Source organism: Penicillium canescens (genome assembly GCF_028828765.1).
Source record: "Penicillium canescens strain IBT 15451 chromosome Unknown utg000006l_segment0_segment0, whole genome shotgun sequence".
NCBI lineage: Eukaryota > Fungi > Ascomycota > Eurotiomycetes > Eurotiales > Aspergillaceae > Penicillium > Penicillium canescens.
Genome location: NW_026703968.1, coordinates 2522266 through 2546981, shown reverse-complemented (window position 1 = coordinate 2546981; position 24716 = coordinate 2522266). Strand labels below are relative to the sequence as shown.

General features: G+C 50.6%; 9 protein-coding genes across 9 annotated transcripts; 3 read left to right on the top strand and 6 right to left on the bottom strand.

The window, feature by feature from the left end:
- Positions 1 to 328: 328 nt before the first annotated feature.
- Positions 329 to 2920, bottom strand: yme2 (uncharacterized protein; the record flags this gene model as incomplete). Its single annotated transcript, XM_058518677.1, has 3 exons — positions 329 to 885; positions 936 to 2681; positions 2734 to 2920. The coding sequence occupies 3 exons, from the start codon at positions 2918 to 2920 to the stop codon at positions 329 to 331; spliced, it is 2490 nt and encodes an 829-aa protein (XP_058369465.1).
- A 202-nt stretch (positions 2921 to 3122) lies between these two features.
- Positions 3123 to 3740, top strand: N7446_009931 (EMI1 family protein; the record flags this gene model as incomplete). Its single annotated transcript, XM_058518676.1, has 1 exon — positions 3123 to 3740. The coding sequence occupies one exon, from the start codon at positions 3123 to 3125 to the stop codon at positions 3738 to 3740; it is 618 nt and encodes a 205-aa protein (XP_058369464.1).
- An 885-nt stretch (positions 3741 to 4625) lies between these two features.
- N7446_009930 (uncharacterized protein) lies at positions 4626 to 5048 on the bottom strand (the record flags this gene model as incomplete). Its single annotated transcript, XM_058518675.1, has 1 exon — positions 4626 to 5048. One exon carries the CDS (start codon positions 5046 to 5048, stop codon positions 4626 to 4628), a length of 423 nt encoding a protein of 140 aa, XP_058369463.1.
- A 665-nt stretch (positions 5049 to 5713) lies between these two features.
- On the bottom strand, positions 5714 to 12371 carry N7446_009929 (glutamate synthase (NADH); the record flags this gene model as incomplete). Its single annotated transcript, XM_058518674.1, has 6 exons — positions 5714 to 5861; positions 5920 to 7088; positions 7149 to 8643; positions 8697 to 12042; positions 12102 to 12142; positions 12196 to 12371. The coding sequence occupies 6 exons, from the start codon at positions 12369 to 12371 to the stop codon at positions 5714 to 5716; spliced, it is 6375 nt and encodes a 2124-aa protein (XP_058369462.1).
- A 2630-nt stretch (positions 12372 to 15001) lies between these two features.
- Positions 15002 to 16172, top strand: N7446_009928 (uncharacterized protein; the record flags this gene model as incomplete). Its single annotated transcript, XM_058518673.1, has 2 exons — positions 15002 to 15034; positions 15096 to 16172. The coding sequence occupies 2 exons, from the start codon at positions 15002 to 15004 to the stop codon at positions 16170 to 16172; spliced, it is 1110 nt and encodes a 369-aa protein (XP_058369461.1).
- Positions 16173 to 16838: 666 nt separating this feature from the next.
- On the bottom strand, positions 16839 to 17573 carry N7446_009927 (SNARE domain- containing protein; the record flags this gene model as incomplete). Its single annotated transcript, XM_058518672.1, has 4 exons — positions 16839 to 17042; positions 17122 to 17215; positions 17287 to 17481; positions 17563 to 17573. 4 exons carry the CDS (start codon positions 17571 to 17573, stop codon positions 16839 to 16841), a joined length of 504 nt encoding a protein of 167 aa, XP_058369460.1.
- A 565-nt stretch (positions 17574 to 18138) lies between these two features.
- On the bottom strand, positions 18139 to 18713 carry N7446_009926 (histone H2A.Z-specific chaperone CHZ1; the record flags this gene model as incomplete). The annotated part of the gene is made up of 3 exons (XM_058518671.1): positions 18508 to 18713; positions 18439 to 18448; positions 18139 to 18341 (listed from the first exon to the last, which is right to left on the bottom strand). Exons 1-3 carry the CDS (start codon positions 18628 to 18630, stop codon positions 18139 to 18141), a joined length of 336 nt encoding a protein of 111 aa, XP_058369459.1. The 5' UTR covers positions 18631 to 18713.
- Positions 18714 to 19073: 360 nt separating this feature from the next.
- Positions 19074 to 21437, bottom strand: N7446_009925 (OPT family oligopeptide transporter; the record flags this gene model as incomplete). Its single annotated transcript, XM_058518670.1, has 1 exon — positions 19074 to 21437. One exon carries the CDS (start codon positions 21435 to 21437, stop codon positions 19074 to 19076), a length of 2364 nt encoding a protein of 787 aa, XP_058369458.1.
- A 1363-nt stretch (positions 21438 to 22800) lies between these two features.
- Positions 22801 to 24711, top strand: hsp70 (molecular chaperone Hsp70; the record flags this gene model as incomplete). The annotated part of the gene is made up of 1 exon (XM_058518669.1): positions 22801 to 24711. The coding sequence occupies one exon, from the start codon at positions 22801 to 22803 to the stop codon at positions 24709 to 24711; it is 1911 nt and encodes a 636-aa protein (XP_058369457.1).
- Positions 24712 to 24716: the final 5 nt, after the last annotated feature.

The window sequence follows — 24716 nt, the reverse complement described above, 5'->3', positions numbered from 1 at the left end:
CTTCGCAGAGCTGACCGAAAGGTATTGATAGACTAGGCTCTGATATAATAGCCCGCATAATAAGTCCAGGGAAGCAATGATTGACTGAAGTAGTTGAAAGAAGAATTCAGTAATTGGTTCCTGACAAGAAGAAGAGACGCCGATTTGTTTTCGATGTACAGGTCTCGGCTGTAGGCCGCGGACCCATACTCAGAAGCTAAAATTCGGATAACAAGCAGCTGCATAGTTTCATACTAGACACTCAACGAGGCAATACGATGGCGAGATGGTTCAGTAAGACGAATAGTTGAGAGGTAATATTGAGATGAGACATAGACAGAAACCAAATTCAGTTCTCATTCTGCAGGATCTTCGACAGCGCAGCGCTCTCGCTCTCATACTTGAGGATTTTGGCTTGCGATCCATGAACCTTGCGTAGAAGCCACTCAATCCTAGAAGTGAGCTCCCAGGGATACTTTGGCAAAGAACCGAGGATCTGTAGTTCCTGCTCATACTTGCTGATACTCGAGTTCTCGTTGCTCATAAGCCGTGCAAGAATCAACATGTCAAGACGACCCTGTAGAGTCTTGTTCTCGACTAGGCGCTGGAAAGCAGCGCGATATACCGGCTTTCCGGGCTTGATGTATCGTGGGAATCCCTTATCAGTTCCCACAGAGATGAGCTCTGATTGCTCCAGAGCGTGCAGAGTGGCCTCGCCATTATCTTTGAATAGATCAGAGAGAAGGACTTTGTTGTACAGTAGAGTACCGTCCTTGGAGCGGGCCAGGGACTTTATCAGATGCCACGCTTGTTCACGAGTCCACTGAGGTGTAACCGAGTCTGTACCCAGGATGAATATTTTCAAAATCTCCGATGCCGATTGCTCAATGATACGGTTCACAGCAGCTATATTGATTGTTAGAAGCGTTCTCAGCCGAAACAAAATTTATACATGCCTTCAGGAGTCTCGCCGGCTTCAATCCGATGAGCCATGAACTCAAGGTCAGTAACCCGGCCGCCCAGTACCTTAATGCAAGAATCCAAGCCATGAAGTGTTTCCTTGCGTCTCGCATCCTGCTCTTTGTCACCCTCGCCTGCCGCTGCGTCCAGATGACTTAGAACGAAACGACGGCCAACATCGAGTGAGCAGTCACCTAGACCAATTGTGCGGAACACTTGATTAGGGAGGGCCTTGCTCAAAGGCTTCGCAAAGGAAGAGTCAGTTGTTAAAAAGATGACATGTGCAATATTAGCTGAGGTCAGACCAGCCGCCCACTGAGTCATCTTGTCGAGCACAACACTGTTGTCTGCATCATACATGAAGTTATCAATGACGACAACAGGTCGTTTCTCCGGGTGACCCTCCAGGTATTCATCCTCGGACACATTGAAATCTTTGTCCTCCTTGCGTCTTCCTTCCAAAGCAACCCGCCTCATAGCAACAGCTGTGTTCTGCCAGATCTTGCTCAGCTGCGCATCGAGTGTCTCAGAGAATCCAGCCTTGGTACCAATCATACCCTGTGCAGCCAGGTCAATTAAGCTGCTGAGACTGTTCATCCAAGAGAAAATCGGTCGGTAGCCGACCTGGGCCGCCGCTCGCGAGATCTTAGCCGTGTCGCCTCGAGCATCTTGGATTTGCTTGCAGTCAATCACAACCTTGTACTTATGCTCTTTCAGCGCCTGTTCCAAGACCAACTCGCGTTTACCCGAGCCCCGTGGCCCATGAATGACGATAAATGTTTCCGCAGTCTCAGTTAACCAGGCTTGCAGCTGTGAGATATCCTTTTGTCGGTCTTCCCAGATTGCTGCTAGGCCACGCGGATCGGATTTATTCTTTCCAAAAGAGAACATGTTGGCTTTGCTGGCCTGTGCGCGAACCCATTGCAAGATTGGGTTCTCCTCATGTTGGAATGTCGACTTGATTTTGAGTTTGATGAAAAATGTGCGAATCGGATCAAAGATAATGACTGTGATGGTGGCAACCAAGGCAGCTAAAGCGGGAATAACTATTCTTGGATGGTTCAGGATCCAGTCCTTGATCATAGACAGCTTGATCTTGCGTTCATAATTGATCTTGAACCTTGTACCGGATTTCCCACCGCCAGCTTCTTCGGAAACAATAAAGCCATGCATACAGTTTCTTGCCATGACAGCAAACCGAGGTCGTCCGAATCGCAGAGTCGCATACCGAGGTTCCACTTTGGAGTCGGAAGGTTGGGGTTGAATATCCAGAAGCTTTCCATATGGGCGAAACAGCGAGTACAGAGATTCTTGGGTTAGCTCGGCAGCTGAGGTATCGGGAGAAGTAGACAGGAATTCCACCTTGATGGTCTGGCTTGGAATTCGATAAAGGTCTTCGATCCACGGTATTCCACGCACGAGGTCCGCATCAACCCTCTGGAATGGATTGAACCAAGGATTGATAGGATTCTTTTGTAGATGTTCTTTGACTGCGTTCTGGATAGACTCGTCATCCACATCTGGCTTGCGCGCATACTTCACGAATGCACCGCCTTCTTTATACCTCGTGACAACCTCTTTGATCTCCAGATCCAAGCCTTTAGGCAGTGCCCTTTGAACAATTCGAAGCGGATCAGATGCTGCCAGTCCGGGCTTGTTGATCCGTGTCAATATGCCTTCAAGAGGCTGTACGTGGCTGAGGGGTCCCCGTAGGAACCATTGTAACCGATGCGGAAAGATATCTAGGGATGGTCAGCGAAAGAAAATAGAAGCATGGACAGTTACAGTGCATACTATTCACGTAGATTATTCCTTCATTCTCTCCTCGTGAAATATGTCCTGACTGGACAGAAGATGTGCAACGTATTGTCGAGCGTCCCCAAAGCGGAGGTCTCCACCCTCGGCCAAACGCATTGGCGTTGATATGAGAGCGTGGAGAGCAAGCCGCCAAGGGAACTCTTGTGAAGGGTGCCTGTCTCATCTTGACAGAGACATGCCGATGTGAGAAAAAACTTCTTGGAAGAGATTCAGTGTCTAAATCGATCAACTGCATATGAATGACGTCGTGTTCTTGATGATGGGGCTTGTTATCGATCACGTGATGTTTGATTACGGGAAAAGATAACCGCAGTCAACTTGTCGCGACATCCATCAATCACACCTGGTCTATTGTACGGCGCAAAATGGGCTGGCTATGGGGCTCAAGACCTAGTGACACATCCAAGGACTCTCCATCCATGACACCTGCCGAACCACAAAAGCAGAATGCACCACCGAAGACCCTGACTCCCAACGAACAAGCCGACCTGGAATGGAACTCAATCCTCGCCGACCTCAGAGCAGAGGATGCTGCCCTTTCGAGGGGTACCTCTAGTGGTCTCACATCTGATGGCAATGCCTCAACACAACCCGAAACACCTACATCGCCCATCGCTCCCGAATCCCTCTATCAAGATACCATGTCCTGCCGCAACGCCTTTGACTACGCCTTCTTCTGCCAGTCTTTCGGAGGGCAGTTCGTGAATGTTTACCGATATGGAGAACTACGGTCCTGCAGCGATCACTGGGATAATCTGTGGCTGTGCATGAAGACGCGCACATGGCCTGAGAATCTGCGCAAGAAGGCGATCCTGGACCACAACCGAAAGAAGGCCATCAAGTATAAGACTGGTCCTAGTAGTGAGGATGTCTGGGATGTACGGCTGGAACCGGCTCGGGACTCGTTTAAGGGGGACTTTGCCGCCTTGGAGCGGGAAATGAAGGCCGAAGAGGAGGAGGCGAGACAAAAGGCGGCTTCATGATACCCCTTGTCTTTATCCCTTGTTACAATATGTAGATATTATTCCTCTTTTTTATCCACTCATGTATAATATGACCTTCTCGATTCTCCCAGTGTTTGAGATTTCTTTGTTTGTAGAAACTGTAGACGACTCAACAGTCAATTGGTTTCAGAGTTCATATCCCCACTTAGATCTTTCTACATATCCTTCCATCTATATTCAAGTTAGGGGTTTCTATACAAAATCTACACGGTTGTTCGAATAGTTGAACTGAAACAAAATCCCTGAATTGCACCACTGTATAAACAACAGAGAAAACCGCTCCAATGCTATGCGACGCTCCAGAATGCCACGCTAAAACACAAGATTGAAGAATTTATCGAAGTCCAGCCACAGAATCTCTTCATGAGACACTCGTATAAACGAAAATCAAAGAGCTCAAAGACATGGCAAATACATGTCTCTGGGTAACAAAAGAACAAGTCAAACAGACTTATATAGATATGTTCCTGGAACCTGTGAGTAGCCGATGTGCATGTATAAAAGCCCAGTTGCGAAGCATGACCTGCTGCAGAGAACAACTCGATAGTGTCAGCATCTAAGCGAATGATACAAGGGAAATAGAAAGACCACGGTAATGTTCCTTCCCAGAACCCCTCTAGCCAGATTAGTTAGTGCCTCCTGTCTTTTTCCTGTTGCTCGTTAAATTTCCGCTCTTTATAGTGGATCTTATCTACCTCGTTAGGAACTCGTCTGCTAAGCTCTTTACGCCTGGGGCTTGATGAAGGACTTCTCGGCTCTGGCTGTGACTGTAGTCTTCTTCCTCTGGCATCATCGGACTCTTGTTCAAGTGGAATGGTCATAGTCGGTGCCGACGTGGGCCCGCCAGCACCACCAGTACCGCTATTATGACCTTCTACCTGTGACGATGTGGGTGGATGGGTTAGCAGTAGAGGTCTGAGAAGGAGCAGAAGGAGGCATGTTCGTCGGATCGAAATTGTCGGGGACACTGCGAGGGGTCGGTCTTCCGCCATAAGGGTGATGCCTTGAGCTATTCATACGAGATCCTGTTCTCATTGACGTCCCGCGGAGCGCTCCCATTCTGCCACCACTAAACGCGGTAGAGTGCCCTCCCCGTGTGGTAGGAGTTCCGCTGCGAGATACTGGCCGGCTTCCATCAGGTAAGGTTCCCGATACGCGTCCGTCATTATAAATGCGCATGTTTACATGCTGACCATCGATCTCGCGAATAGTAACAAAGCCGTTTGGGTGATCGCTGGGCTCATCACCGCCGTCCTTTGTTGATGTTTGTCTTGTGACCTCAGGCATTTTGAGATTGAGCCTATCGAATCGACAAATTTGGGATGCTTGATGTTGGATGGGATACTGGGGGTGGATGTTTAAACGCTTGGATGATTGGATGCTTGATGAATTGGAATGTACCGAAAGATGAGGAAAAGAGAACGCTTAAATACTTTCGCTGGCACTCATCAAAGCCGGCGGTATCAAGCAAGTTTGATAAAGAAAAGCTGCAGAAATAGTAGCCACAACGATATCGTCGACAACTTTACTTTTGATTTCTTTGTTCTGTCCTCTGCCGTCTCTCTTCAGAGATAATTAAAGCTGTGACGGCATTCCCTTCGACTTTCATGGTGAGTTTGATAGTAAGAATGGAACAAAGAGTCAAATTTTCAGAAATGGAAAGGCTATTTACAGCAATGTAGAGAGATTACCGTGTTGGTAGACGCTCTAAATACCTTGCAGACTTGAAGAAAACAACGCTAGGACAGAAACAAACAACAAGAAATCAAGAATAGAATAATTGAAAACAACATCAAAAAGCGCAGTACCAGGGCTTTTGTTGAACTGCTCCGATCATGAGCAAAAAACCGTCTAAATCACAGATGTATCTCATTTGAAGAACTTCTCGTTTCCTCAAAGTTTTGGTCATAGTCGTGGCCGTCAGTCATAAACATGTCCCGTAGGCCCCCAATTTAGGCGACAACTTGGGTCTCGATAGGCTGGGGAACGGTGTCGATGGCAGGACGGCGTACGATACCACCAGTTACAGGAAGCTGGGAGCTGGTGCCGCTAAGGAAGGCGTCCACCTCGCGAGCACACTGGCGACCTTCGTTGATGCCCCTAGAACCAAGTTAGTTTATTGCTGCGATGTGGAATATAAGGTTGGGTGAAAACTTACCAGACAATCAAAGACTGCCCACGGCGGCAATCACCGGCGGCGTAGACGCCGGCAATGTTGGTCGAGTAGTGACCGGGGGGAGTCTTGACATTCTTGCGAGGATCACGGTCGATCTCCTCGCCGAGGAGACGGTCCTCGGGACCCAAGAAGCCCATGGAGAGGAGAACAAGGTCAGCAGGGAAGAACTGCTCACTGCCCTCGACGGTCTTCATGTCCCAACCACCAGTAGCACTCTTCGTCCACTCAACACGAACGGTGTTTATGCCCTTGACGCGGTTGTTGCCATCATCAACGAACTCGGTAGACATGACACAGTATTCACGGGGGTCCTTGCCCATGTGTGTCTTGACCTCAGAGTGACCGTAGTCGACACGGTAGATACGAGGCCACTGGGGCCAAGGGTTGTCGCGGGCACGCTCTGGAGGAGGCTGAGGCAGCAACTCGAAGTTGGTCACCGACTTGGCACCGTGGCGGACTGAGGTACCGATACAGTCGTTTCCGGTATCACCACCACCAATGACGACGACGTGCTTGTCCTTGGCAGAGATGTATTCGCCATCCGAAAGTCCAGAGTCAAGAAGAGACTTGGTGTTCTTGTGCAGGAACTGCATGGCGAAGTGCACGCCATCGAGCTCACGGCCAGTGACCTTAAGGTCACGAGCGACGGTGGCACCGGTGGCAATGATGACAGCGTCGTTGCTGGCACGAAGAGACTGGAGAGAAACCTCGCAGTCTGGACCAACAGCAGTGCTGGCAACGAACTTGATACCTTCGGCAGCCATGAGATCAACGCGGCGCTGGACAACCTTCTTATCGAGCTTCATGTTGGGGATACCATACATGAGAAGACCACCCATACGATCAGCACGCTCGTAGACAGTGACACTGTGGCCAGCACGGTTAAGCTGGTCGGCAGCGGCGAGACCAGCAGGACCAGATCCAATAATGGCAATGGTCTTGCCGGAGCGAATCTTGGGAGGACGAGGGACCATCCAGCCCATCTCGAATCCACGATCAATGATAGCACACTCGATGGACTTGATACCAACGGGGTCTTCGTTGATACCCAGAACACAGGAGCCTTCGCAAGGGGCAGGGCAGACACGACCAGTGAATTCAGGGAAGTTGTTGGTCATGAGCAGACGGTTCAAAGCATCCTGCCATTGATTCTGGTAAATCTCAAGTTAGCGATATGTTTTCTTAACGTTGAGCTTGGAAGGCACACATACTTGGAAGACCAATTCATTCCACTTGGGAATGATGTTGGAGATGGGGCAACCAGTGTCAGACTGACAGAAGGGAACACCACAGTCCATGCAACGAGCAGATTGATACTTGAGTTCGTCCTCGCTCAGGCGGTTGGAAATCTCACCCCAGTCGCGAGTACGGGTAGTAGGGTTGCGGTACTTCTCGCTGCGGCGGCTGTACTTCATGAAACCTCTTGTCTTGTCCAGAATCAGCGCGGACCGCTTCTTCTCAGTCTTAGAGTCGCTGATGCTATCTTCGATATCAAGCAAGTCGGTCTTCTTGTCGCCATCCGCCTTGGCCTTCTCTGCCTTGACCGGGGTACTAGGAAGCTGAGGAAGAGAGAACTCGGCCTTCTTCGCAGCTTGCGTCTTGGCAGCCTCCTCTTCCATGACACGCTTGTAGTCAATGGGCAGAACCTTGACAAAGTGAGGCAGAGCACGGGTAAAGTCAAGCAGAATACGAGCAGCCAGCTCGGAGCCAGTGTAGTGGTGATGATCCTCAATCAAGCCGCGAACAAAGGCGATCTCGGACGGGTCCTCGATGCCAGATACCTCCACCATCTCCAAGTTGACCTTGGAGTGGAAGTCCTGGTTCATGTCCAGCACGTATGCAATACCGCCAGACATACCAGCAGCAAAGTTACGACCGGTAGGTCCGAGGACAAGGACACGGCCACCGGTCATGTACTCACATCCGTGATCACCCGCGCCCTCAACAACTGCAGTAGCACCAGAGTTACGAACAGCAAAACGCTCAGCAGCCATACCGCGGAAGTAGCAAGTTCCGCGAGTAGCACCGTAAAGACAGGTGTTACCAATGATGACGTTCTCCTCAGCCTTGAAAGCGGCGCCGCGCGGTGGGTAGACGATGAGACGACCACCGGACAGACCCTTACCGACGTAGTCGTTGGCGTCACCCTCGAGCTCAAGAGTGACACCCGGAGCAAGGTAAGCACCAAAGGACTGGCCAGCAGATCCCTTGATGTTTGCATGGATGGTGTCCTGCGGAAGACCATTGTCGCCGTAGCGTTTGCTGATCTGGTAAGAGAGGGTGGCACCGAGGGCACGGTCGGTGTTGACAATGTCACACTCAATGCGACAAGGAAGTCCCTTCTCCAAAGCGAGCTCTGATTCTGCGATCAATTTGTTGTCCAGGCGAGTGTGGAGACGGTGGTCCTGCTTCCGAACGTTGTAGGTAGCGACACCAGGGCGAAGAGAGTGAGCAGGAGTCAAAATAAGTGACAGGTCCACACGCTCCTGTTTGGCATTCCGAATGTCATCCCGAGTCTTGAGCAGCTCAGCACGGCCGACCATCTCGTTAACCGAGCGGACACCCAGCTTGGCCATAATAGCACGCATCTCGTTTGCAACATAGTAGAAGAAGTTGATGACGTGCTCAGGCGTACCCTGGAACTTCTTGCGAAGCTCGGGATCCTGGGTTGCTATACCAACGGGACAGGTGTTCAAGTGGCATTTTCTGTATCAGATAGTTAGTTTCGATCATATCTCAAAGGTATTTGGGTTACAAACCTCATCATGATGCAACCCATTGCGATCAAAGGAGTAGTCGCAAAGCCATATTCCTCAGCACCGAGTAGACAGGCGATAGCCAAGTCACGACCAGTACGGATTTGACCATCTGTCTGGACCACCACGCGGCCACGAAGATCGTTCAGAACCAAAGTCTGGTGGGTTTCAGCGAGACCCAGCTCCCACGGAAGACCAGCATACTTGATACCAGTCCATCGCGAGGCACCAGTACCACCATCGTGACCAGAGATCAAGATATGGTCAGCCTTGGCCTTGGCCACACCAGAGGCGACAATACCGACACCAACTTCAGAAACGAGCTTGACGGAGATACGAGCGCGCGGGTTGGAGCACTTAAGATCGTAGATGAGCTGCTTAAGATCTTCAATGGAGTAGATGTCGTGGTGGGGAGGTGGGGAGATGAGACCAACACCCGGTGTGGAGAAACGAGTGCGAGCAATCGGGCCGACCACCTTGTGGCCGGGCAGTTCACCACCCTCACCGGGTTTCGCTCCCTGCGCCATCTTAATTTGCAGCTCATCGGCATCTGCCAGATAGTTTGATGTAACACCGAAACGGCCAGAGGCAATCTGCTTAATGGCAGAGCGCATGGTGTCACCGTTCTCCATTCTCTTGCTGCGCTCGGGGTCTTCACCACCCTCACCAGTGTTGGACTTGCCGCCCAAACGGTTCATGGCAATGGCGAGTGTGGAGTGGGATTCCATGGAAATGGATCCGTAGGACATGGCACCAGTCACAAAGCGACGGACGATCTCAGTCCAGGGTTCGACCTGGTCAATGGGAATAGGAGTCCGCTGCTCAAAGTCGAAGTCGAGCATTCCACGCAGAGTGCAGTTCTTAATCTGCTCATGCTCTGCCTTGGCATAGGCCTCATAAGACTTGTCGTTCTTTGTGCGAACGGCATCTTGCATGTTGGCAATGCTGACGGGGTCGTTGATGTGGGCCTCACCACCATCACGCCAGTGATATTCTCCGGACTCTGGAAGACCAGGGATTTCAATAATGGGACGTGAAGGATAACCGCGCTCGTGGAAAGCAAAAGCATCCTCGGCAATCAGGTCAAAGGTGATACCACGGATACGACTGGCAGTACCAGCGAAACAACGGTCGATGACAGTGTCATCGATACCGAGAGCTTCGAAAATCTGGGCACCCTTGTAGGACTGAAGAGTGGAAATACCCATCTTACTCATGACCTTGAGAATACCACCATCGCAAGAAGACTGGTAGTTCTGAATGACCTTCTCATCAGAAATGTCCTTGCGGATCAGCTTCTCCCGGTTCATCTTGAGAATACACTCCAGGGCGAGGTAAGGATTAATGGCATCAGCACCATATCCGAGCAGAACACAGTGGTGGTGGACCTCACGAGCCTCGGCAGTTTCGACGGCGATGGCGGCTAGCGAACGCCACTTGTTGCGGACCAGATGGTGGTGAACAAGACCGGTAGCCAACAAAGCAGAAACAGGAACACGCTCAGCGGAGGTAGCGCGATCAGACAGAATGATGATCTTGTCGCCGTTCTGGATGGCCTCGGTAGTGGCCTCACAGATGGCATCGAGTGCCTCGATATAACCAGATGTACCCTTGCTCTTTTCGAACGTGATATCGATGGTGCGGACAGTCCAGTCCTTGTGAGCCAAGTTGACATTTTTCAGGGCATTGAACTCGGGAATGCTCAAGATAGGGGAAGGCAGAAGTAGACGGTGGCATTGGCTGGGGTCCATCTCGAGCAGGTTGCCCTGAGGTCCAACGTAACACTCTAGAGACATAACTACTGCCTCTCTGATAGGATCAATTGGCGGGTTGGTGACCTGAGCGAACAACTGACGGAAATACTCGTAAAGTAGACGAGGCTGCTGGGCAATGCAGGCCAGAGGTGCATCGTTACCCATAGATCCCAGAGCTTCCTTGGAATCAGCGGCCATGGGGCCAAGCAGTAAGCTTACTTGCTCGAAAGAGTATCCAAAGGCGCGAAGACGGGGGTCGTTCTGGATGGTGTTTTCATCCAGAGCAAAGGAAAGGTCGACATTGGAGTCAAGCAATAGCTTGTTGATAGCGGGAAGCTTCAAGAGCTCCTTATCCAGCCAACCGGCGAAGTCATGGCGGCGGGCGACAGTCTGCTTGAGCTCAGCATCATCAATGATGCGTCCAGCCAAGGTATCGACGAGCAGCATCTTTCCGGGTTGCAGGCGACCCTTTTGCACGACTCTCTCAGGGTCGATATCGATTGCACCGACTTCGGAAGCACAAACAATGCGGTCATCGTCCATGACGTAGAAACGGCAAGGCCGTAGACCGTTACGGTCAAGGTTGGCACCGCAGTAGCGTCCATCGGAGAAGGTGAAAAGAGCCGGCCCATCCCAGGGTTCCATCTGACAGGCAGCCCACTCATAGAAAGCAGACTTGGCCGGGTCCATGGCTGGGTTGTCCTGCCAGGCCTCCGGAATCATGATCATAACGGCCTCGGGGAGAGATAAAACACCGTTGATCATAAGGAGCTCGAGGACGTTATCGAATGCAGCGGAGTCGGAACCACCATCTTCAACAATAGGGTAAAGCTGGTCAAGCTCGTCGCCGAAAACCTCTGACCGAAGGACACCCTCTCGTGCGCGCATCCAGTTTTTGTTTCCTCGCAACGTGTTTATTTCACCGTTGTGGGCAGCCCATCGCAAAGGCTGAGCACGATCCCATGAGGGGAATGTGTTTGTAGAGAATCGAGAATGCACCAGGGCGAAGTGACCTTCATAGTCTACGTTGACCAAGTCGTGGTAGTATGTGTAAACCTGGACGGGGGAGAGCTGACCCTTGTAGACAATGTTCCGGTTGCTGAGGGAGCACAAGTAGAACCAGTTGCCGAGACCAATGACATGAGTCGCACGCTTCCGTAGGACATACAGCTGAAGCTCAAATGTTCTCTCATCGAACTTTTCGGTGTCGGTGATTTCGGGCTTGCTGCCCTCGCCGTATGCTGATTTCAACACAACGAAGGGCTGCATGATAATTGGCTCCCGTGAAAGGGCAGCGGGACCAAGAATGGTTGAGTCCCGGGGCACCTCACGCCATCCCAGGGTACGGAGGCCCAGGGAGGTAGCCAATTCCTCGAAGCTTGCAATAGACTGCTTGAGTGCCTCCTCGTCGGGCTTGAAGAACAAGTTGCCGACAGCATATTGTCCCAGTGGAGGAAGGTCCACACCTACCTCTCGGGCAAAATTCTTGATGAAGAACTTGTGAGGAATACTGGTCATCACACCGGCGCCGTCACCGTCCCGCGCGTCAGAGCCAACGGCTCCACGATGGGTCATGTTGCACAGTAGGTTGCGGGCTACGATTCAATTGCTGTCAGCCGTTTTGTCCTAACTCACAACCTCATAGGAAACTCACCATCGCTGACAATCTTGTGGCTCGGCTTGCCTTTGATATGGCTGGTTCTGGTTAGTCTTGCTCCCAGGCTGCAATTGGGTTAGGGTGGACTCACGCAGCAAAGCCTACACCGCAGGCATCCTTCTCATACTCAGGATCATACAGACCTTGCCGCTCCGGCAGGGTATTGGCCCAGCCATAGCCTTGCTTCGGCTGGTACTGTGAATACTCCTGGGGAGCCTGCTCCTCACTTAGATCTTTGCCATAGAGCTCCTCTAAGTTAAGACCCATTCTTCCGCCGGGAGCCGACAGAGAATGGAATGACAGGTGGGGGATTTTTGAAGTTCTAGGAAATCCCCGCCGATTTGGGGGGGCGTATCGATTAGGGAGCGGGCAATGTCGTCACAGGCGTCGCAGCGCAGAAGCGAGAACAATGTTGGCCCACGAGGTAGATGTAATCAAGAGGAGGGGAAGAGAGAAAGAAAAGAGTAAAAGGAGGGGGAGTAAAAAAAAAGATGAGTGCAGGGACTCCGGGGATTGCAGCGACCCAAAAGGGAAAAATACAATGGTGGGGAGCTGCGTATGAGAATATCAAGGTGGTACGGAGGAGTACAGAAGAGTATAGATTACCTGGGATGTTTCCAGTTGCAAATTACAGAGATTGGCCGGAAACAGGGCATTCCATAGAGCCGTTGGAAGGTAATGATAATCATTACGGCAAATCATCGAGATAAGCATCGAGCCAATCATCTTGCACGTTTTACAACCCAAGATTAGCTTTCTGCTACGTCAAGATCCTCGGTATTGTAATCAGAAGTACGGAGTATTTATGTTTATGTTCATTCTTATTTGAACACCTTTCCTCTTTCTTTTTCTCTCTCTCTCTCTCCCCTCTCTTCTCTTTCCAGGATCCACGAGAAATCAAGGTCGGGAGGTGGGCCGACCCCATAATGTCCCGAGCTGCCTATTGGGCAGCGTACACTGACACAGAACGGATTACCAACACCGGATTCCCGAATGGAGGAGACTAGCTCGCTAAACCGCATCACATGGAGACCCGGGTGGATGGGCGCATCCCCGGTGGGGCACGATGCAGTGCTTAATCCAGAGCGTTCCGACCTGATTTGTGTACCATGCAGGACCAGGAGGAATGAAAGTACTATACAGAATAGATCACTTGGCATTTTACAGAGCATAAGACGTGTATTTCAAAAGTTTGTAAATCAGTATAATTCACCCCTCACAGATGGTAAGGATATCAATACTCCGTACAGTCTCAAACGGTTCCCAATTCCGACAGCCAAGAGATCCCGGGATATCCCTCTCTTCTCTCCTGGATTGGCCAACATACCACCCCCGATTTCGGGGCCAGCCAGTCACTCCCCGGTATGAGCTGCATTCGGATTGGCTAGAGCAATTTCCCCAGCTCATTCTTTGAGGTCATGTAAATTGCTTATCGAATTGCCTGCTCGCTGACTGGAGGCCTTGCATCCCCAGAATCCCCAGACTCTGGGGACTCAACTTCGCCCCAAGATGTCAATTGAATTCATTACCTTTCTCTTCTCTTGGATTACGGTTTGACGAGGTCTCGGAGTTAACCCAAATTGAGTCGGACGAAAGCGATCCGGCTTAACGCGTGTGAGATAAGGCAAATGATATGTGAATATAGCGTTTACCTAACTCCTCTCACCAGGATCTTTTCTCCATTTTCCGCCTAGTTGCCTCGGTGTATAGAACCGTATTTACACTCGTAGTTGTTTTGGATCTATCAATTTATGCGATAACGTGTGTAGCACCAGTGGATATCACATGATCCCCGTTCCTACGCCAATGGTTTTCCAGCGGAAAGTCAAACGTCACGATCTCAGGAAAAGCTACACCCCGACTTTTCCCGATCCCTCCGCTTTGGGCTCACCGCCAGCTTCGGGTGACCCCGGCCAAGTGTCTTGGTATACATGTGCTGTAGTTCACGGCCTTGAGACTGCGAATCAGGGACCCGCCCATGTTGCTAAAATGCATTCCCTTTACATTTAAACCTGCAATCCAGTTGCCCGGACTTACTGTATCATTTGGGTTTGCCTCTGCTACATAGGTAGGGGTGTGAAAGAATTTATGGCCTATGACTGTACCACTCTAGCTAGCTATACAGTAACTTATAGCTCTGCTCCCTGGTTGGGCTTCTCTTTTCTCATCTCTTTGTTGCTTAATGTCAAGTTCTGAAGGTATAGAGAGCATTCAGCAGGTCTACTAGCCTTACGGAGCATTATTCATCCAATCATTCAAGAGGCTCTGCAGAGAGATTGCCCCTTTGGCTCTAATGTCGTACCTTACCATACCCATGAACAACACGCATCCTAGGTTTTTATTGTTTATATAGGGTATTTTGGGTATTGATTTGACTATGTGCAGCGAAAATATACAAGTTCCAATCAGTTAACTTAACCTAAAAGAAAAACTTCGATGGCTCGGATCAGTAGAATGCGACAACTAGTGTATATATAGTAAAACACTCCAATTCGAAAGTTGAGCTCCGATCTACAGCCACAAAGCAATAGAATCTATAGAGTACAGATAGAGTTAGTTGTTCCCCGCATAGTCTTTGTTTGTGATTGGCAGTGGAGCTGCGGCCTTTTTTGTTGGCAAGCTCTTTCTCCCCATTTCCTTGAATCCACGTCGAGATTTTTGCACTGTCAAGCTAATTTGTCCTCTGTCCTCGTTTACATTCAATTGCAGAAACAATCCCTATGTTTGTCAAACCCTTAACACCTGGCCGCACCGCACCGCGTAACTGCCATAAACACGCCGCTACCTCGAATAATACAAGCAACTCCACCACGATTCAAAGCTCCTGGCAGTCCTGACAAGCCCACGCCATCCCCAATACCTGCTAGGCTGGAATAAAGACAACCACCACCGAAACCATGCTCTCTCTTCCATTCATCACCCCACGCGACGTGAGCTTAACCTAGCCTCTACCCAACCCGAGATTCCAATCAGACGTTAACAACCCGACAGTCCCATGAACTCTGGTTCGGCTCCCCTCAGCCATACCGCGCATCGGCCGAACCAGGCCCCGGCGACAATGCTCCCAACCACCCCTCCCGCCGCAACGCCAATGGCACATCCAGCAGCCATCGCACATTCATGCCATCCCGCTCACCGGGCAATACACTAGCCGCGCTAGTCGCAGAGGAACGGTCACTACGCGCACGGAAACAAAACATCGCGTCCTTTGGATATTCGTGGATCAGGCCGGCGGGATGTGCGAAGACAATGCTAGGCATGAAAGAGGAGGAGGCGGAGCGTGAGGAGGCGCTTCAAGCTGCGGCGGCGGAGATGGATGCCGTTGAGGGTGAGGGCATTATGGACGATGATACGGGGATGCAGAGGGCGGATGGTGAGGAGGAAGATGAGGGTATGGAGCGTGATTTGGATGATGATATCCCCGATGCGGATGTGGATGCGGAGGGACTCATTGAGGAGGGAGAGGAGGGGCTTGAGGAGGATGATATTGGGGATGATGAGGGGTACATCGAGAGGGATTTGGACGATGATATTCCTGAAGGGTTTCCTGACGATGACTACGAGGGTTCCGGGTTTTATGATGATGATGATGATGATGAGAATGAAGATTTCGATAATCAGCCTGATCTGGATGCGGAGATTCCTGCTGCTGATGGTGACATGAGTGGAGGCATGACGCGCGACTTGGATGATGATATCCCTGATGCGGCGGAAGGCTCAGAGCAGGAAGGTGAATGGCAGCATACGGATAGTGAGGAGGATCTGAGTGACGAGGATGAGGACGAGCCCAGTATCATTCAATCCCGGTTGGAGAACTTCCGCACCAGCACACCGAACAGTCGCGGTGGCTTGCCTCCTCCGCCGTCTATTCGTCGTCAGCCTGAGACTGAAGCCCAGCGCCGGTTTCTGCAACGTTGGAGTGGTGGAGGTGACGCCCTTGATTCGAGCAGTATGTTGTATGACGATGAAGACCTGGGCGCCTCCATCACTAGCCAGGGTAGTCGACGGAGCGGGTTTGCGAGACGGTTCCCTCGACACATTGGCGGTTCTAGGGATAGCCTGGAATAGGTAAAACTATTTAACAGTATCGCTATCGGTGCTAGGCTTTGTGGTTGCATGGCGTTCCATTGCATCAACGGTGTTTGTAGTGGGTTAAAAGACTTTGGGAGTTTTGCGGTGATTTATGATACTCATAACACGCTCTATGAGCGGATGCATTCAATATGACTTGAGCCTAGGATTTGTCTTATAGCCTAGAATAGTAACGTTCAGACCTTCAGGTCTCTAACCAGGACAACTCCCTGCGTATTTGATGCTATATGCAGTATGTACAGTCAAAGAACACCCAACCAGTCTCGGTCCACATTAGACATTCCTCGGTTTCTCCGCGGAGACCAGAGAAATAACCAATGTGAACCCTGATCACACCATGTTGTTGCTCAGAGAACACCGGTGCATAACAAATATCCCGAGACACTGGTAAGGTCTTATATAAACAGCTCAAAAGAATCCGTATTCCCAGAACACCGGAAGCGCTAAAGCCAAAATCCCTATGCTGAAAGTATTGATAAGTTGTGCGCATGCCCGGTGATCCACATGAGATCAAGTGGACGAGCATAGACCGGTTCTGCGTAAAATAAGTCAAGAGATTAAAAGGGATATAGGCGAAATGGATATAGTCGGCACGGAGGGAAGCGCAATACCGTCAACAAGAAAGACAATAGATACATGCGCTCAGAATATCCACACATAGAAGAATAGGAGGAAGACAGCGCAGAAGAACCCGAGCCATACTCGCCAGCCGACGCCGGTGCTCTCGGCCATGCGAAGCATGCGGTTCATGTTTCCTCGGATTCGGACTCGGGTGTTTTCGAAAGAGCTGTTGAGGTCGTCCATATGTGTGGTGTCGCGAATTTCATCGCCAATTGCAAGTGTAATCTAAACCATCCGGTTAGCGACTGGGCGCTTCAAAATAGCAGTTGCTATCGCCTAGTGTGCAGGCGCGTGGATATCTTACATCCTTCAACATCTTGACTTTAGCGCTGATGCCTTCGACTTCGGCATCATTTTGTGATTCGAGTGATGAGAGAACTGCGTCGGAGTAATGTCCTCTGTAGGTAGTTCCAGTCAGCAACTGAACTCTCGAGAACGAGGAACACGGAGGACCGAGTTCTTGACATACCTCTTGTCGGGTGATGCGTTCTGATATCCTCTCCCGGCTGCACCATTGTTTGAGTAGCCATTATGCGCTGGACTGGAATAGCCTCCATATCCATATCCGCCTGCAGGAGCTGGCGATCTGCTGGGCTGGCGGGAATCGCCACCGTATTGATCGAAGAGAGAGGAGGATCCGCGGGGATCACGTTGGCGCGGAAATCTGTTAACATCGGTCCGTATTAGTCACATGTATACCGCATGGTTGAGCCCAGGAGAGGGTAACAGAGGGTTGGAACTATACCGTGAAGCCATAACGCTTGTTAAAACGTAGCTTGGATTTGAGGCAGAGAAGTAGTATGGCAATAAATTAAATCGATAGTCCGTTACTGGCAGTCAAGGAACATTGCGCAAGGGTCAAAATCCAAGATAACCACCACCGTTCGAGTTCTCGATGCTTGCGGAGATAAAAACATCAAGGTGGCCATAGCGTTGTGTTTCGCCGCGGCACGTGATAGCTATAGTATTGGCGGAAATCCAGAGAACAGCGAACCGCAAGAAAACCACCTGGTTTAATGAGGAATACAGTAGAACTGGCTACTTAATTCAGATATGTACTGGCCTGGCTGTAAGGTAAAAAAGCCAAGAATTACTCTAGAATTTACATAATTTTGGTAGAAGCATAAACCAAGTCTTCGTCAATGGATTGCATTGAAATATGGATGAAGAACATCCTGAAAAACTTTCATTGATTCATTGTCATCACAAGTCGTGTGACAGGAGAAGATACATCCATGGGAATTTCCTCGACCGATCCGTGGCGCCTATGATCCAAAACAAGTCCCATGCCGCCCGGAAGTTTTATATGCATCAAGGTCGCTTAGTCGCGCATCTGGTCGTCATCATTGTTGTTATCATCGCGAGCCTCGTATTCCTCATCATCGTCCTCATCCTCCATGTCATCACCGAGGTCTTGAGCTGCCTCGGCGTAGTCGATGGTCTTGCCGCGGGTGCGGCGGCCACCCTGGATGATGTTGCTGGCGTCGATGGGCTCGAGGTTATCCTGTCCATCATCCTCCTCATCTGGAAAGATACCAAGTTAGTATCAGGTAGGGTCATTGGTGGCAGGGCGCATGTGGCATCGAAACACAGTTTGCCATGTAAATAGTGGGGTGCGTACCGTTGTCGGCCTAGAAACGCGCATAAAGTCAGCATGTAGAATCAGTTGCTGCAGGTGTTGCAAGCATACCATCTCGTTCTCGCTCTCCGAAGAGCTCTCTTCGTCCATGCTCATGTCCTGAGCAACTTCCTTGGACTTGCCCTTCTCGAAGGTGGCCTCGGAGGGGTTAGAGAAAGTCGCGTGGTCACCCATGATGGTAATTGTGGGAGGTAAGGTTATGAAAGATGGTGGGAAGGATGGTTGAGAAGAAGAGAGGGGGCAAGGGGAGTTAAAAGAATAAAAGACGGTCTGCAAGTAAGGTCTCCTCTCGAACCAAAACAAGGGAGTAAGGGCGAGATTCCCCTGCCTGATTGGCCGAGCGCACGGCTAATCGCCCCGTGACAAATCGTAGCCCTTAGGCATCTCATCTTGAAGTTTCTACTTTCTGGCTGTTTGTCCACATTCATACATCTGGGTATCAAACAAGCGGAGATGCTACTGAAGAGCATTTGCACTCCCAAATTATAACAGAATGATGTCCAGTAAAGGGCCATAGGACATTGTATCTGTATCCTCTTTCCTTTACCATAGATCATTTACTACTGATGGAGAATCTACCATATCTCTGACCAAGCAATATATTTTGGCTGATTCTATCAGCTATCTAGAGCAAAGCAACGCTCTACTGAGTCGCCATTGTTCCCCCACCAGTTTGGCATAGAGATTTGCTTGCCTGCTCCAAAGAAGAAGAAAATGAGCAACATATTGAGGTTGAACCCAGCATCAAAGGCAGCAGCAATTAGGTAATTATAGCGCTTCCAGACCTCAAAGTGATGGCGGTAGGCGCGATACATCACAATATAGCCACCGATGATGGCAGACGTATACCCAGTACTGATATTTCCATAGAACATAGCCAGACCTCCGAAGAAAATGCTCACGTTCCACAAGTCAATGCGCAGACGTGGGAAGAATCGATGGAAACAGTAAAGAATCGGGGGGATCACAGCTCCAACGAGGAATGACCAAGGGAGTGCGGCCATTTCCGACTCGCCAAAGAGTCTCTTCGGACCAAGTACAGCATATTGAACTCCCATTGTGTTCGAGCTCCGCAGGGATTGGCCTGTCCACTGATTCAGCGGGTCAGCTTTCTTGCCAGTCAGATAGTCGCCCTTGGTATCCATAATCCAGCGGATGACAAGGTAGTTAATTGGAACACCCATGCAGGTTCCAAAGATTTGAGAGAAAAACACTGTGCGGGGTGGGATATGCATATAGTGACCAATCTTTTGGTCCTGAAGCATATATTGCGCTCGGTACCAGGCGTCACCCGCAATGGAGCCGTAGACAGAAGGGCCGCACGGATGGTGATGGGCATCGCCTGCTTTTGTGTGGACCATATATCCGTACATCAGTTCGTTGAAGGAACCGGTCTCGAGCTGGTAGTTGGATATAGCATACAGCCAGGCGAATGGAACCACCAAGACGGCAGCGCTCGAAAGTGCCACAAATAAAGTCCAGATGGGAATGAAGAGGTATCCACACACGATGCTGGTAATCAGAGTAATAAAGGAAACCAAGAACAAGGCACCATACCACCACCACGGGATCTCTTTGTACTTCCTCTGGATAACGTTGAGGCGATCATGGTATTGATAGTGGATGCCTTCGTTCATCGACTTTTCCGAGTTCTCGGACTTGTGTGATCCGAAAATCTTTCGGAGATTGCCAGAAACCTGAACAAACCCAAATGTCAAAATCCAGGTGACTGCTGCTGGGAGTTTGGCATAGTCAAAGAAAGTCGCCCACACATTCTGCAGGCCCATGTACATCGGCCCATACTCTTGATATACAGTCTCGTTGAGGTGATAATCAGAGGTGAGCACGTCCAGGGTTGGGTAAGTGGTACCATTGGCCTGCATGAGGCTGTTCGACATAAGGCCGTGTTTATAGGAACCTAGGTTTCCCCACTTCGCTGCAGGAAGTAGCACCCAACAGTTGAAAGCGAAGGCCAAAAACAGGATGACCTGTGTCCAGAAGGGAGTGAGCATTATGGAGGATCCGTTCCAATTGACGTTAGACCAATCCAGGGAGAGATTGAGGAAACCCATGCCGCCAATTCCTGAGCCGACGAAATTGGCCACTGAGTTGTGAGGTGCTACCCAACAGAGGAAGGCGAGGGAGGACGTGAATGGGAAGACGTATTCAGGGAGGAACTGCCATGAAGTCATGCCCAGAAGCGCAAAGAAGAACACTTTCATCTGACGGCGAGCAAGAGCCGACGAGTTGTCTTGCTTACGGAATGTTTCAAACAAGGTCGTCTGCATCAGGGCCTTGGGCCAAATATATTCCGGGTCGGGGAGGAGGATTTGTCGTGCAAGGGCAGCAAACGAGTATCCAATCCAGACGATAGCAAGCATGAAGAAGATTGCAACGGCTGGATTGATCCGTTCTCCATACCACAGCTCTGCGAGCACGATTGGAACATATCCGAGATTATACGTAGCACCCGATGCAGCTGTCAGTGTGACCAACACATGCTCTTTGATACTCCACGGAGCTGGGTTCAAATTAAAAGAGAAGCGAGTACCGGGTATACCAATATTCCAAGTCGGGAGAACCCTAGCAAGGAAGTGACCGGCATAGTGACAGGCAATTTGAACGAAGAAGACGGAGTATGGGGCTTTGGTCGTGCGGAAGTAGCTCATTTGGGACAAGAACGCTCCGGGGATCACAAAGACGACCGAAAGTACAAAGTAGCGGAAGGTAATGGTGGGCAGACTAGGATCATCCTCCAAATTGATCAGCTGGCGAACTGACAAAGGCAATGCGGCGATTTCTGGGTTCTCTTGGGTTTCTTGTTCGATAGCAGCGGTTTCCCCTTGCAACTTAAGGTTCTCCTCATCTATGGAGATTTCTGCAACGTTTGTATTTTTGGGGATTGAAATATCTGCCCCGGTTTCAGCTTCGTCCTCGATCGGTTGGTCATCCTTATGTCGTTTCAAAGGAAACACAGCCATGACTGGGAAGCTGGAGGAATCCAGGTACCAACAAGGGAGTCAGTTTTTTTTTTTTGCCTTACAGGGCCACCTCGAATATTTATAAATTAGCGTTTATTATGGTGTGCGATCGGAGTAGATAATCGCAATTGTTACTACATAATGGATACCCTCTAGACTGTGCATTGTGCGAGGTACAGACCACTTATGATCCTCTAAACGAGCCCCTATTGGACTGCGATATGCAACTAATGGAGCGTTACATTGACCACGGACCGAGGAGCTTAGATGGGATAGGATTCCAGGCTAAAGCTTAGCGCTGATGGCGTTATCATAACTTCTTGGCTGTTCTGTTTTGACTGAGGCCTAAAAGGTGCTTAGACTGAGATGATTCAAGGCATTCCTCCGGGCTTTCTCCGAGTGTAATGTGTGAAACTTGAGATGATTATCAGAGAGAATAAAGAGGATACTCTAGGATGGAGATGGATGATTCGAAGTACCAATATGGAGGAGCAAACATAACAGTGAGTACTCCGTAGTCACGTACTGGGTAGCCCACGTTGGGTTTAGACTTAAGCTGATGTACGGAGTATGAAGCTTACGAATCCAACACTTTGGCAAGGCTGTCAAACCGGATAAACTAGAAGCAGAGAGTTATTCCGTTGGCACCTAAGGCAGAATTGTCAAGATGAGCTGGGCTAATGACGTAATCACAATTTGACTCAACCAAAGAGCAGAAAAAAGAGCATAATGTACATTTGACATTGAGACTGACAGAGACAAATATCAAATCTACCAACCTCCAAATGCCTTCAGATTCACTACATCATAGGGTATGAATTCATCATGACGCCCAAGAGTGACCATACCATACGCACCCAACCGGCCCAGACACCATAATGGAAGCCGTATTATTAGTATTATTGCATCCTAATACAAACACAGTACTTTCGAAATCATCCCACTAATTACATCATTTTTGCCCCGCCAAAATAAAAACACCGTCAATGAGTCAACGAACTCCCTTGTCGAGCGAGCATTGTGGACCGTGAGAGTTTGAGGATAAGGCAAAATGAAGTCATGAGTCTGTTCTGGATTCCATTGGACATCCCAAGAACCCACTAGAGTGTAGGCGAAGGCCATAGTGAGGTGTTGCTGGGGCATCGAAGCCCGTGGAATCTCATGGATCCACATGGAAGCTCTCCCCTACTAGAAGCTTCTGAGCAATACACCGCTCACTATATAGCAGGTTTTCGCTGCCCACACTCTGACTCTTCTTCTTTTTCTCTTTCACTTTTCAAATACCCTTTCCCCTGTACACTACCTCTACCTTGCCTCACGAATTTCCTTTCCAACTTTCCTTTTTTAACGATACACATTCACAATGGCTCCCGCCGTCGGTATTGATCTGGGAACCACCTACTCCTGTGTGGGTGTCTTCCGTGATGACCGCATTGAAATCATCGCCAACGACCAGGGTAACCGCACCACCCCCTCCTTTGTCGCTTTCACCGACACCGAGCGTCTCATCGGTGATGCCGCCAAGAACCAGGTCGCCATGAACCCCCACCACACTGTCTTCGACGCCAAGCGTCTCATTGGCCGTAAGTTCCAGGACGCTGAGGTCCAGGCCGATATGAAGCACTGGCCTTTCAAGGTCATCGAGAAGGCTACCAAGCCCGTCGTCGAGGTCGAGTTCAAGGGTGAGGTCAAGCAGTTCACCCCCGAGGAAATCTCCGCTATGATCCTCACCAAGATGCGTGAGACCGCTGAGGCCTACCTCGGTGGCACCGTCAACAACGCTGTCATCACTGTCCCCGCCTACTTCAACGACTCTCAGCGTCAGGCTACCAAGGACGCCGGTCTCATTGCTGGTCTCAACGTCCTCCGTATCATTAACGAGCCCACTGCTGCTGCTATCGCCTACGGTCTTGACAAGAAGGTCGAGGGTGAGCGCAACGTCCTGATCTTCGATCTGGGTGGTGGTACCTTCGATGTGTCTCTCCTCACCATCGAGGAGGGTATCTTCGAGGTCAAGTCCACTGCTGGTGATACTCACCTTGGTGGTGAGGACTTCGACAACCGTCTCGTCAACCACTTCGTCAACGAGTTCAAGCGCAAGCACAAGAAGGACCTGACTACCAACGCCCGTGCCCTCCGTCGTCTCCGCACTGCTTGCGAGCGTGCTAAGCGTACCCTCTCTTCTGCTGCTCAGACCTCCATTGAGATCGACTCTCTCTTCGAGGGTATCGACTTCTACACTTCCATCACCCGTGCCCGTTTCGAGGAGCTCTGCCAGGACCTCTTCCGGGGCACCATGGAGCCCGTCGAGCGTGTCCTCCGCGACGCCAAGATTGACAAGTCCTCCGTCCACGAGATCGTCCTCGTCGGTGGTTCTACCCGTATCCCCAAGATCCAGAAGCTCGTTTCCGACTTCTTCAACAAGGAAGCCAACAAGTCCATCAACCCCGATGAGGCCGTTGCCTACGGTGCCGCAGTCCAGGCCGCTATCCTGTCTGGTGACCAGTCTTCCAAGTCCACCAACGAGATCCTCCTGCTCGACGTTGCCCCTCTCTCCCTCGGTATCGAGACTGCCGGTGGTGTCATGACTGCTCTGATCAAGCGTAACACCACTATCCCCACCAAGAAGTCCGAGACCTTCTCCACCTACTCCGACAACCAGCCCGGTGTCCTGATCCAGGTCTTCGAGGGTGAGCGTGCTCGCACCAAGGACAACAACTTGCTCGGCAAGTTCGAGCTCACTGGCATTCCCCCCGCCCCCCGTGGTGTCCCCCAGATTGAGGTCACCTTCGACCTTGACGCCAACGGAATCATGAACGTCTCCGCCGTCGAGAAGGGTACCGGCAAGTCCCACAAGATCACCATCACCAACGACAAGGGCCGTCTCTCCAAGGAGGAGATTGAGCGCATGCTTGCCGAGGCTGAGAAGTACAAGGAGGAGGACGAGGCTGAGGCCACCCGTATCCAGGCCAAGAACGGCCTCGAGTCCTACGCCTACTCTCTCAAGAACACCCTTGGTGAGGGTAAGCTCCAGATCAGCGAGGATGACAAGAAGAAGGTTGAGGACAAGATCACCGAGGTCATCAGCTGGCTCGACAACAACCAGACTGCTGAGAAGGACGAATACGAGTCCCAGCAGAAGGAGCTTGAGGCTATTGCCAACCCCATCATCTCCGCTGCCTACGGTGGTGCCGCTCCCCCCGGCGCTGACGCTGGTGCCGGTGGTGCCCGCTCCGCCGACGAGGTCGAGGAGAAGCCCGAGGAGCTTGACTAAATGTC